This window comes from Phyllobates terribilis, unplaced genomic scaffold, assembly GCF_046119375.1.
Source record: "Phyllobates terribilis strain yellow unplaced genomic scaffold, ASM4611937v1 Scaffold_8__6_contigs__length_399053987, whole genome shotgun sequence".
Lineage (NCBI taxonomy): Eukaryota > Metazoa > Chordata > Amphibia > Anura > Dendrobatidae > Phyllobates > Phyllobates terribilis.
The window spans coordinates 297,926,318-297,939,685 of record NW_027362768.1 but is presented as its reverse complement, the minus strand read 5'-3'; the positions used below and the strand labels follow the sequence as shown (position 1 = coordinate 297,939,685).

Genomic DNA, 13,368 nt, shown 5'->3' with positions numbered 1-13,368 from the left:
ATACAATCAGTGTTTTATCAGTAGGAGATTATCACTGCAGGACTAGGTCTCACATGCACACCAGCCAGGCTAATCTTTGTAACCTCGCCCCCATCACTGATTGGCAGCTTGCTGGAAATGCACAGTGTACACAGGAAGCAGCCAATCAGAGGTGTAGGCGGGCTCAAAAGTCTTAGCTCTGCTACATCTACATCAGACAAAACTATCAATAGTACACCAAGCAGCCCAGTAAGTGATACATCACTGGAATCAGGCTCAATGTTATCCTGCTCTCAGATTATATAGAAAGAACTGCTGACAGATTCTCTTTAACTTTTAAGGACTTGGCAATTTTTTTATCCATTTCAAGAGTTAAAGCTTTTTCGGATGTGGTTCTATGAGTGCAAAACTAGAAATTCTGGCATTCTTTTTTTACTGTGTTTTATGGCATTCATGTGATTAAATAACATGCTAATTGATCATTTACATCCATTACAGACACAATTATGTATACTTATTTTTTTATATAATAAAGCATTTTTCAGTGGGGAGAACATGCATTTTGCATTTTTTTTTAATTTCTTGCTTTATTGCTCATTTTTCTTCATCTTTTGTAAGCTTGACCACTCATATAATACCCTGCACTACTTCTGTATTGCAGGGTATTATGCCTCAGTCAGGGTCTTATACAGTTAGGTCCATATATATTTGGACAGAGACAACATTTTTCTAATTTTGGTTCTAGACATTACCACAATGAATTTTAAACAAAACAATTCAGATGCAGTTGAAGTTCAGACTTTCAGCTTTCATTTGAGGGTATCCACATTAAAATTGGATGAAGGGTTTAGGTGTTTCAGCTCCTTAACATGTGCCACCCTGTTTTTAAAGGGACCAAAAGTAATTGGACAGATTAAATAATTGCAAATAAAATGTTCATTTCTAGTACTTGGTTGAAAACCCTTTGTTGGCAATGACCGCCTGAAGTCTTGAACTCATGGACATCACCAGACGCTGTGTTTCCTCCTTTTTGATGCTCTGCCTGGCCTTCACTGCGGTGGTTTTCAGTTGCTGTTTGTTTGTGGGCCTTTCTGTCTGAAGTTTAGTCTTTAACAAGTGAAATGCATGCTCAGTTGGGTTGAGATCAGGTGACTGACTTGGCCATTCAAGAATATTCCACTTCTTTGCTTTAATAAACTCCTGGGTTGCTTTGGCTTTATGTTTTGGGTCATTGTCCATCTGTAGTATGAAACGACGACCAATCAGTTTGGCTGCATTTGGCTGGATCTGAGCACACAGTATGGCTCTGAATACATCAGAATTCATTCGGCTGCTTCTGTCCTGTGTCACATCATCAATAAACACTAGTGACCCAGTGCCACTGGCAGCCATGCATGCCCAAGCCATCACACTGCCTCCACCATGTTTTACAGATGATGTGGTATGCTTTGGATCATGAGCTGTACCACGGCTTCGCCATACTTTTCTCTTTCCATCATTCTGGTAGAGGTTGATCTTGGTTTCATCTGTCCAAAGAATGTTCTTCCAGAACTGTGCTGGCTTTTTTAGATCTATTTTAGCAGAGTCCAGTCTAGGCTTTTTATTCTTGATGCTTATGAGTGGCTTGCACCGTGCAGTGAACCCTCTGTATTTACTTTCATGCAGTCTTCTCTTTATGGTAGATTTGGATATTGATACGCCTACCTCCTGGAGAGTGTTGTTCACTTGGTTGGCTGTTGTGAAGGGGTTTCTCTTCACCACGGAGATTATTCTGCGATCATCCACCACTGTTGTCTTCCGTGGGCGCCCAGGTCTTTTTGCATTGATGAGTTCACCAGTGCTTTCTTTCTTTCTCAGGATGTACCAAACTGTAGATTTTGCCACTCTAATATTGTAGCAATTTCTCGGATGGGTTTTTTCTGTTTTTGCAGCTTAAGGATGGCTTGTTTCACCTGCATTGAGAGCTCCTTTGACCGCATGTTTACTTCACACCAAAACCTTCCAAATGCAAGTACCACAGCTCCAATCAACTCCAGGCCTTTTATCTGCTTAATTGAGAATGACATAACGAAGGGATTGCCCACACCTGTCCATGAAATAGCCTTGGAGTCAATTGTCAAATTACTTTTGGTCCCTTTAAAAACAGGGTGGCACATGATAAGGAGCTGAAACTCCTAAACCCTTCATCCAATTTTAATGTGAATACCCTCAAATGAAAGCTGAAAGTCTGAACCTCAACTGCATCTGAATTGTTTTGTTTAAAATTCATTGTGGTAATGTCTAGAACCAAAATTAGAAAAATGTTGTCTCTGTCCAAATATATATGGACCTAACTGTAGGTGCATTAAGATGGCAGACCTGGGGAACCGTTATTAGGCCCCTCGCTACTATGTCAAACCATTAACACCCACAACTGAGTTACCGAAGGCCAGTAGGATGTCTAACTACCTAGAAGTGGTCCTTACTGCTGGAATAAGTCGCCTGACAGCACATGAAAGATTACCATGATGGAAATACAGTATGTGTAATGGAGCAATGCATACAGAAGCCCATGACTTAAATTTTGGTTGGGTAACATATTCTACAACCGGAGAAGCCGCACTGCTACTGGCGAAACAGCTAAATGCAGCTGCGCTATGCTGTTAGCGAAACTCAGGAAGAAATGAATGGGAGTTATGGAGAAAACATAGAACAGCAAGCTATGCAATTTCTGCGTCTCGGGAGGTATGTCAATGGCTTAGGTCTCTTTCTTAAACTGTTTTTTAACTCCTAAGCATTTCTATAGGAGTTGAGCAAACAGCATAATGCAGCAGTACTCGGCCGTTGTAATAACCAGGTCCTAGAAGGAGTAATTCCCATTGTGGCCATGAAAGGACAAGATGGGAATAACCCTTTTTTGGGGCCATTAATTGCCCATCGGAGGCCAAAAAAGTTTCCTATTTGGTCGGAATATAGCTAAATATGATACTATAGTTATACTTGATGCTATTCTCTCTCATTCTGATTCTTTGTAGGGTTCTATGTGCACTTTGCTTCCTTGTATCCAAGGTGGTGAAACATTTTGTATGCTCCAAATATGTACTGTAAATGCACAGGTAGCGTCTACAATAGATGCTCGGAGCACAGGATTGTTCACAAAGCCTTTTCTATGAATGTACATACAAACATTCAGTTACTATGGCACTCAAATATGAGTACATAAGGAACGCAGCAGACATGTGATGTGATGAGAGTTCTTCATTGTCCACTGATCTATAACGTGTACATACGTAGAAAGTTGAAATTTTTTTGTTGCTGAATGACATAATATAAAATAAGACAAGGCACATGGGGTCATTTCTTTTTCTCGATCCAGTATATTGTCCACCTTTGGGTAAAATTTTTCTTTTCTTCCTTAAATGCACATAATTTGGGCTAACAGTCATTTTTGCAATTGGTTTTCATTAAAAAATTTGCGCCATTTGCCTTCTATAGTCTTTGTGTTGGACTATCCATTGCTGGCTGCAGAATGAGCTAACTGAGAATCCATCAGTCAGCCACTATGACGGTCTGAAGGGGAATTTCTAACTCTTTTATCTGTCGTTTTCTAAACTCGTCACAGACCACATCAAAATTGAATATGCAGGGAAATAAAGAGCCTGTAAAAGCGATATGGTGCAAAATTTCTAATGTTTTTTAGCCCCAAATACTGATAATTAAGTAATAAAAACAAAAAAAAATACCCTAAAGGTGGGCAACCGTTTTTTTTACCTATCCACAAGATAGATGATAAATGTATGATTACTGGGGGTCTGACAGCTGGAACTCCCACTGATCACAAGAACAGGTCAAGTCCCTTGTGTGAGTTTTACTGAGTATGTGCCACCACTACTGCTATAGACAGTTAATGGAGAGGTGGTCGCACATGCTTACTGCTATAGACAGTTAATGGAATGGTAGACTCACATGCTTACTGCTATAGACAGTTAATGGAGTGGTGGACTCACATGCTCACTGCTATAGACAGTTAATGAAGTGGTGGCCGCACATGCTCACTGCTATAGACAGTTAATGAAGTGGTGGCCGCACATGCTCACTGCTATAGACAGTTAATGAAGTGGTGGCCGCACATGCTCACTGCTATAGACAGTTAATGGAGTGATGGTCGCACATGCTCACTGCTATAGACAGTTAATGGAGTGATGGTCACACTTGCTCACTGCTATAGACAGTTAATGGAGTGGTGGTCGCACATACTCACTGCTATAGACAGTTAATGGAGTGGCGGTCGCACATGCTCACTGCTATAGACAGTTAATGGAGTGATGGTCGCACATGCTCACTGCTATAGATAGTTAATGGAGTGATGGTCACACTTTCTCACTGCTATAGACAGTTAATGGAGTGGCGGTCGCACATGCTCACTGCTATAGACAGTTAATGGAGTGATGGTCACACTTGCTCACTGCTATAGACAGTTAATGGAGTGGTGGTCGCACATACTCACTGCTATAGACAGTTAATGGAGTGGAGGTCGCACATACTCACTGCTATAGACAGTTAATGGAGTGGTGGTCGCACATGCTTACTGCTATAGACAGTTAATGGAGTGGTAGACTCACATGCTCACTGCTATAGACAGTTAATGAAGTGGTGGCCGCACATGCTCACTGCTATAGACAGTTAATGAAGTGGTGGCCGCACATGCTCACTGCTATAGACAGTTAATGAAGTGGTGGCCGCACATGCTCACTGCTATAGACAGTTAATGGAGTGATGGTCGCACATGCTCACTGCTATAGACAGTTAATGGAGTGATGGTCACACTTGCTCACTGCTATAGACAGTTAATGGAGTGGTGGTCGCACATACTCACTGCTATAGACAGTTAATGGAGTGGCGGTCGCACATGCTCACTGCTATAGACAGTTAATGGAGTGATGGTCGCACATGCTCACTGCTATAGATAGTTAATGGAGTGATGGTCACACTTGCTCACTGCTATAGACAGTTAATGGAGTGGCGGTCGCACATGCTCACTGCTATAGACAGTTAATGGAGTGATGGTCACACTTGCTCACTGCTATAGACAGTTAATGGAGTGGTGGTCGCACATACTCACTGCTATAGACAGTTAATGGAGTGGAGGTCGCACATACTCACTGCTATAGATAGTTAATGGAGTGGTGGTCGCACATGCTTACTGCTATAGACAGTTAATGGAGTGGTAGACTCACATGCTCACTGCTATAGACAGTTAATGAAGTGGTGGCCGCACATGCTCACTGCTATAGACAGTTAATGAAGTGGTGGCCGCACATGCTCACTGCTATAGACAGTTAATGAAGTGGTGGCCGCACATGCTCACTGCTATAGACAGTTAATGGAGTGATGGTCGCACATGCTCACTGCTATAGACAGTTAATGGAGTGATGGTCACACTTGCTCACTGCTATAGACAGTTAATGGAGTGGTGGTCGCACATACTCACTGCTATAGACAGTTAATGGAGTGGCGGTCGCACATGCTCACTGCTATAGACAGTTAATGGAGTGATGGTCGCACTTGCTCACTGCTATAGACAGTTAATGGAGTGGCGGTCGCACATGCTCACTGCTATAGACAGTTAATGGAGTGGCGGTCGCACATGCTCACTGCTATAGACAGTTAATGGAGTGGTGGTCGCACATGTTCACTGCTATAGACAGTTAATGGAGTGGTGGTCGCACATGCTCACTGCTATAGACAGTTAATGGAGTGGTGGTCGCACATGCTCACTGCTATAGACAGTTAATGGAGTGGTGGTCGCACATGCTCACTGCTATAGACAGTTAATGGAGTGGTGTTCACACATGCTCACTGCTATAGACAGTTAATGGAGTGGTGTTCACACATGCTCATCACTTTATTCATTCACTCATGTTTTCATTCACCTAGTGGACTATGACCCACCATCCTCGAGATCAGTGGGCCACTCAGCAGCTAGAACCTATCAATCATATGTTTATGAGACAACACATATCTAGTTCAGGACTTGTGGGGACGGTGCTTGACCGTGGACTCGACTCTCTTTTTAGTTTTATTTTGAAAGAGTCAAAACAATCCTTGAAACCATTTTCGAGTTGCTCAAGGTGTTTCTTTAAGAGTTCAGGTTGTACTTACTTATTGAAAAGGTTCAGCCCGATCCTGTAATGTCTTTTCCTGATGACATCATTACTAAATGCCGGTGAATCCCAGCTGTTCCGTGTCTCTTTGTGGTACGTCTGTTTGCTCAGGGTCTGCTCCCGGATACTGTCTCGTGAAGACTCTGAGCTGCAGTTTATGGTATCATTGGAATTTGAAGTGCTATTTATGCTGTCATTATCGCCATCCGAATAATCAGATTCAGATTTACTCTGTCGGTTCACAGTGCCGTTGATTATCAACTGTGCATCGATAGGTCTTGGCCGGTGACTTCTTTGCTCATCTTCCCTAGAGATTATTTTGGTTGGAATATGGGGGATATGTTTGGGGCTTCCTTGCTGACTGTGAATCCCTCTTTCATACACGTTCTGCCTCTTTATAGATCCTCTTTCTGAGCGATCACTAAGGTCTACTGAACTGTCACTGGGTGGCTCAATGGTGAGCAAAGGGAGATGGTCTATTCTTGACCGATGGTCCTGGCACTCCAGTGACGGGGTGCTCCGACAACTGGTATCTGTATCCAACTTATCGTCCTTATGAGTCATGGACCAGTACTCTTGCGAAGAGTTCATTGATCTGAGTCTCAAGTCAGATTCTGTACTGGACGGCCTGTCCACGGACTGAGAAAGAGGAAGAGGAGGGGAGAGCTCTTCCTCGTCAATATACAGGGTAACATCACTATAAGATGCCGTCATTTCATCAAGTTTCCGGTGATCAAGATTATGGGCTGGCTTCATCTGACTACTTCTTTCCAATTCCCGACTTCTAACTTGTTCAGATGCCTGGACATCATCTGCGTGTAAACTACGGCAATTTAAAGCATCATCGATAGATTCTGCGAGGGACTTGACTTGTCTGGAGAAAGCATCTTCTAGTTCTGTGATCGCATCGGCAAAATCACTGGAGGCAGCGGGAGATTTTAGTGACGTCTGCTCACTGAGATCCCCACAATCAGACTGCAACATACGGTGCCCAAGTTTTGTGCCATCGTTCGACAGAGACACCTGTTTCCCTTCAAAATAGGAACTATGGACTTTCTCTGGTCCTTCAAAGGAGAACTGCATTCTCATATTGGACAACACGATCCGTCTCGACATGCGGTTTTCTGACATGGAACTTCGAAGCCTCTCGAAATTCTTGTTCATCTGATATTGCCGGAAGGCGGTTTGGATGGTGCGCGCAGCATGTCTGGTTATGAGACGGCCTCCATATTTGCGCTCCAGCATTTCCACCTTAAGAAAGAAACACAAAGCAATTATTAGGATTGTGTATCACACACAAGAATGTCACAATTATTTTAAACAATAAATTGTTATCCCCATCTTCATTGATGGATATTTTCATATTATAAGCACTTTTACAATGTATCCCTTATTAAAATCTGCATCCGTTCTTGAGATATTAATACTTTACTATTGTTTGCAGCTCGTTGAATAGGAGACCGACCACCGCTGCTGTCTAGCTTGTAAACACTGCACTGAATCTGTCCGGGATCAGGAGGTAACTGCACTCCAGCTATCCTGGTCTTAAAAATGGTGTGTCACGCCGATAACCTGAACTCTTTCTGAGTGCTGTTTTACTCAGTACGCTCACTGCTCTGCTCCTCTCAGTCACAAGCCATCATGCTGAACTCCCTCTTGCAGCATTCCTAGCACGGCTGAATCCTCCTCTTGCTGAGAACCTCAACCGGGGTATAGGGAGGCGCGGACAGACAAGATACACAGCAATTTAACCCCTGTGTGTCTTGAAATGTGTAACTGCCCTGGCCTATCCTGTGCCAGTAGGGAAATATATTAGACAGCTCCACCCTCTACACTGTGCCTGAACTTAGGTTCCTAATGCAGTTCCTCTCCTAATATCCTGTCTATGTGCATGTTTGCATTGACTCTCCTGTTACCAACCTGGCTTGTATTCCCGTTCTGTTTGACCTGTCTGCTCCTGACCTTGATTTGTATTCTGAGCCTGTGCTGCCTGCACTGACTTTGGACTTCCTGACCACATCTCTGCCTACGCCCTCGGTGCCTTGTTTCCCTGCTTTGACCCGTTGGTCAGCTACTGCAGGTCCGGGCACTGCCCTGGAGTGGAACCTGGTGGCTACCCTAACGGCCTAAGCCTAACCTCACCATCAGAGACTTTAGTGAAGATCGGGAAGCCACTTAGTCACGCCTCTCCAGGGTAAGCCTGGCTAGTGGTGCAGTGGGTCCACACTCACATCTGTCACACAGTGTTTACAAGCTCAGAGGAAAATAGCTTGTAAGCATTGCGCTTTATCTGCTGTTTAGCAGCAGTGGTCGGTCTCCAAGACAACGAGCAGTAAACAAAAGTGTTAATATCTCAAGAGCGGCTGAAAATTTTAATCACTTGTAAATTGCAAAATTGCTTGGATTTATAAGAACTATCCGACAATACCTATTTAGGAAGATGGGAAAAAACCTTTAAGCCATGTTAACAACAATTTCAGTAAAAAAGACTTGATTATTGTGTAATAAACTTTGTGATAACTCCTTAAAGGGGATTTGTCAGTAGGATCAACCCTCCTAAGCCGTCTAAATCGGCATGTAGGTCATTGAAAGTTGAATAATATGATACTTTGTTATCAGCAATCCGATGTCTTATTCCAGAGAAATCCACATTTTTCTTAATATGTAAATGAGCTGCTAAGATCTATGGGCCGGACATAGATCTCAAAAGCTCATTTACATATTAAGAAAAATATAGATTACTCTGGAATAAGGCATCGGATCCCTGTAGGATCAGGAAACTGGTGGCCATGATATCAATGACATAATCACTTCCGGTCTGGGGGAGAATGTCAAAGCAGCAGCGTTGGGGCAGAGGAAAATTCTGGGGGGTAAGTACGGCTTGTTTTCTTCAAATTAAAAGCTTTTAAAAAAGAGTGGAAACCCCCTTTAAAGATTAGGTACATCTTTTCAGTTTTGCCTCTCTGCATTTCAGTAGCTGTGACTATTTACATTTTTCTTTCACGTGGTTATATGAGTCTTTGTTTTTTGCAAGAGGTAATTAATACTTTTCAGCTTGAGCGTACATATACATGACCGTACAAGTTATTTAATTTGTTTTTAGCCTGAATAGCAAAAAAGCAATTTTCTGCATTTTTTTTATACCAATCACGTTTGAAATTATAATTAAAGTGTCACATTAATTCTTCAGGTAATTACAGTCATGTGGATATCTAATCAGTTTAGTTTTTTTTTTTTCTAATGTATGCTCTAGAAAATGTATTTCCTACTAAACAATTTTTTTTCTGTTATTTTTTTGCTTTTTTTTTTAAACATTTTTTTCAATATATTGTTTTAATCCCATTAGGGATTACTATTACACATGTTTATTTTAGCTCCATAAAGTTTTATTACATCGGCCGCTGGTTATACAAATGTACAAACAAAAGTACCAGGAACATTTTTTTTTCCTTTCCGGGGGTAGTAATATACATAAAAGTAAAATATGTGGTTGACAGGGGCTAAGAAAAGGTAAAAAAAGGGGGAATAAAATAAAGGGATCACTTTACATTAGAGATGCACTGTACCAATTGTGACGGGACATGGGATACACCAAGTAGGATCATGGAGTAAAAGGTTCAACATTAGAGTCTATTAAGCATTTACTGTAGGTGTGATAGGGAGAAAGTGCTGTAGCCTGGTGGAGCAGAAGAGGACAAAAGTTCAATTGCATCCTTTCTAGTTGTCTAAATACCTTCTCCTAGCCTTTTTAAGTTAATATGTGCTTTATATACAGTACAGACCAAAAGTTTGGACACACCTTCTCATTTAAAGATTTTTCTGTATTTTCATGACTATGAAAATTGTACATTCACACTGAAGGCATCAAAACTATGAATTAACACATGTGGAATTGTATACTTAACAAAAAAGTGTGAAACAACTGAAAATATGTCTTATATTCTAGGTTCTTCAAAGTAGCCACCTTTTGCTTTGATGACTGCTTTGCACACTCTTGGCATTCTCTTGATGAGCTTCAAGAGGTAGTCACCAGAAATGGTCTTCCAACAATCTTGAAGGAGTTCCCAGAGATGCTTAGCACTTGTTGGCCCTTTTGCCTTCAATCTGCGGTCCAGCTCACCACAAACCATCTCGATTGGGTTCAGGTCTGGTGACGGTGGAGGCCAGGTCATCTGGCGTAGCCCCCCATCACTCTCCTTCTTGGTCAAATAGCCCTTACACAGTCTGGAGGTGTGTTTGGGGTCATTGTCCTGTTGAAAAATAAATGATGGTCCAACTAAACGCAAACCGGATGGAATAGCATGCCACTGCAAGATGCTGTGGTAGCCATGCTGGTTCAGTATGCCTTCAATTTTGAATAAATCCCCAACAGTGTCACCAGCAAAGCACCCCCACACCATCACACCTCCTCCTCCATGCTTCACGGTGGGAACCAGGCATGTAGAGTCCATCCGTTCACATTTTCTGCGTTGCACAAAGACACAGTGGTTGGAACCAAAGATCTCAAATTTGGACTCATCAGACCAAAGCACAGATTTCCACTGGTCTAATGTCTATTCCTTGTGTTCTTTAGCCCAAACAAGTCTCTTCTGCTTGTTGCCCGTCCTTAGCAGTGGTTTCCTAGCAGCTATTTTACCATGAAGGCCTGCTGCACAAAGTCTCCTCTTAACAGTTGTTGTACAGATGTGTCTGCTGCTAGAACTCTGTGTGGCATTGACCTGGTCTCTAATCTGAGCTGCCGTTAACCTGCGATTTCTGAGGCTGGTGACTCGGATAAACTTATCCTCAGAAGCAGAGGTGACTCTTGGTCTTCCTTTCCTGGGGCGGTCCTCATGTGAGCCAGTTTCTTTGTAGCGCTTGATGGTTTTTGCAACTGCACTTGGGGACACTTTCAAAGTTTTCCCAATTTTTCGCACTGACTGACCTTCATTTCTTAAAGTAATGATGGCCACTCGTTTTTCTTTACTTAGCTGCTTTTTTCTTGCCATAATACAAATTCTAACAGTCTATTCAGTAGGACTATCAGCTGTGTATCCACCTGACTTCTGCACAAACAACTGATGGTCCCAACCCCATTTATAAGGCAAGAAATCCCACTTATTAAACCTGACAGGGCACACCTGTGAAGTGAAAACCATTTCCGGTGACTACCTCTTGAAGCTCATCAAGAGAATGTCAAGAGTGTGCAAAGCAGTCATCAAAGCAAAAGGTGGCTACTGTGAAGAACCTAGAATATAAGACAAATTTTCAGTTGTTTCACACTTTTTTGTTAAGTATATAATTCCACATGTGGTAATTCATATTTTTGATGCCTTCAGTGTGAATGTACAATTTTCATAGTCATGAAAATACAGAAAAATCTTTAAATGAGAAGGTGTGTCCAAACTTTTGGTCTGTACTGTATATTTCCTGTAAAGGTTCTAGTGAACAGACAGCATAAATATATGGTGCTGTACAAAAAGGCCCCTGTAAATTAGCATATGGTGGTCATTACTAGGTTAATTTACCTCTGTTTTAAAGAGCTCAGCTTGCAGACATGGAAATCAACACAGATAGAACCCACCCCCCTTCCCAGTCCAGCGCCAGTTCTGTGCCTCTGATCCGGTCTCCGGTCCAGTAGCGCACATCACCGCTGCAGTCAATCACTGAGCTCAGCTGCTCATGACATCTACATCTGCAGAGCAACTGAGTGGATTGGCTGCAGTGGTGATAAATGTTGTTACGGCTACAGCCAAATCACAGACTGGATCCGACGCTGGACCCGAGGAGGTTGAGAGCTTTCTGTGTTAGTGGTTTTACATGTCTGCAATCATTTGGGGACCACTTTTTTAGGTATATTTAGGTGATTATGACCATTTTTGGGGGGCTGTATGAAATGCTTCCATTAAAAATGGACTACTCTGATTTGCAACGACAGTTTAGAAATAATTTGTACTGCGATTGTCTGCAGTGGTCCTCTTGCTTCTCAACGGAGCAGGCAACGCTTCTGGAACTAGTGCAGACATCAGGAGCGGCCTGGATCCGCGAGGACACTGTAAAGTGAGTATGCCACTATATTTTATTTCCAGTGCATCTATGTCTTAAAGTTTTCTTTCTATATTAGACAACCCCTTTAAGGGGAATAAAGTTAGTAATAAAGTGAAATATTAGGGGGTCATGTGTAAAAATTACTTTGCACAACTGCACTTATACATAACCCCTAATATGTCATGTCATAAAATAGACATTGGGGCATAGTTATCAAAACTGCCTAAAGGTTTGTTCACACACGCAGCATTTCTGCTGCGGATTTTTCTGCACCAAAAACCAAAGTATTGACAGGAAAAACTCTGTGCAGATTTTTTACACATTTTACGTGCGATTTTTTCCATCTCATTTGAAAGGTTGAAAAACATTGCAAAAATGCTGAAAGAATTGACATGCTGCAGAGTTCAAAAAATCATCCAGTAGCTCAAAAACAGCAAGGAACAAAAACGCAGAGTGTGAATGAGATTCTGGAAACACACTGCAAAAACACAACTTGTCAACATACCCTAATTCTTGGTGCAAACTCGTGTTATAATGCTCCAGATTTATCAGTGGTTCATGCTGTGTGATCAATCCATCTACTTCTAGTCTACGTTTCTGTTGTCTACCAGTTGGCTTACTCTATGTCAGAAACTTGCACCAAAATTGTAGCGCATTTTTGGGTGCATTTTAGCTTATGTCCCATTTATGACACGTCACATCCCTTTTAAAGCACACCTGTCAGCAGGATTGTGCTCGGTAAACTACATACATTGTCAGGTGGGCGACATTACACTGATTAAAATGATACCTTGGTTGATGAAATCCGCCCTGTGGTTCTTGTGTAACCTGTTTCCTATTTTACATAATGCATCTAGTAGTGCGGGGCTAGGTAAAATAGGAGGCAGGTCAGTGAAGGCACAGTGAGCGGTCATAAGAGCATACAGATGAATATGTATGCAGAGCACCAGATAGAGCGCCCCACACAGGCCGCCCCGAAGCACGAGCATATCATTATCTCCAAACTGAAAGTAAAGATTACACAAGAACCACAGGACGGATTTCATCAACCAAGGTATTATATTAATTAGTGTAATGTCACCCACCTGACAGTGTATGTAGCTTACTGAGCACAATACTGCTGACAGGTGCGCTTTCAGCAAAACCAACACATATAAAGTGACTTAAACACAATAGTAAATATGGTGGAAGACATGAAGAACATTTTTTTGGGAGCATA

The 13,368-nt window shown here is 42.1% G+C and overlaps 1 protein-coding gene across 12 annotated transcripts in view; it reads right to left on the bottom strand.

Moving 5' to 3' along the window:
* Positions 1 to 13,368, bottom strand: part of IQSEC1 (IQ motif and Sec7 domain ArfGEF 1) — a 913,452-nt gene that overhangs the window by 68,944 nt on the left and 831,140 nt on the right. For all 12 annotated transcript variants that reach the window (XM_073644474.1, XM_073644463.1, XM_073644466.1 and 9 more), the window contains one exon: positions 6,121 to 7,373. In XM_073644474.1, coding sequence (XP_073500575.1) covers positions 6,121 to 7,373 — 1,253 coding nt within the window. The remainder of the gene's footprint in view (positions 1 to 6,120; positions 7,374 to 13,368) is intronic.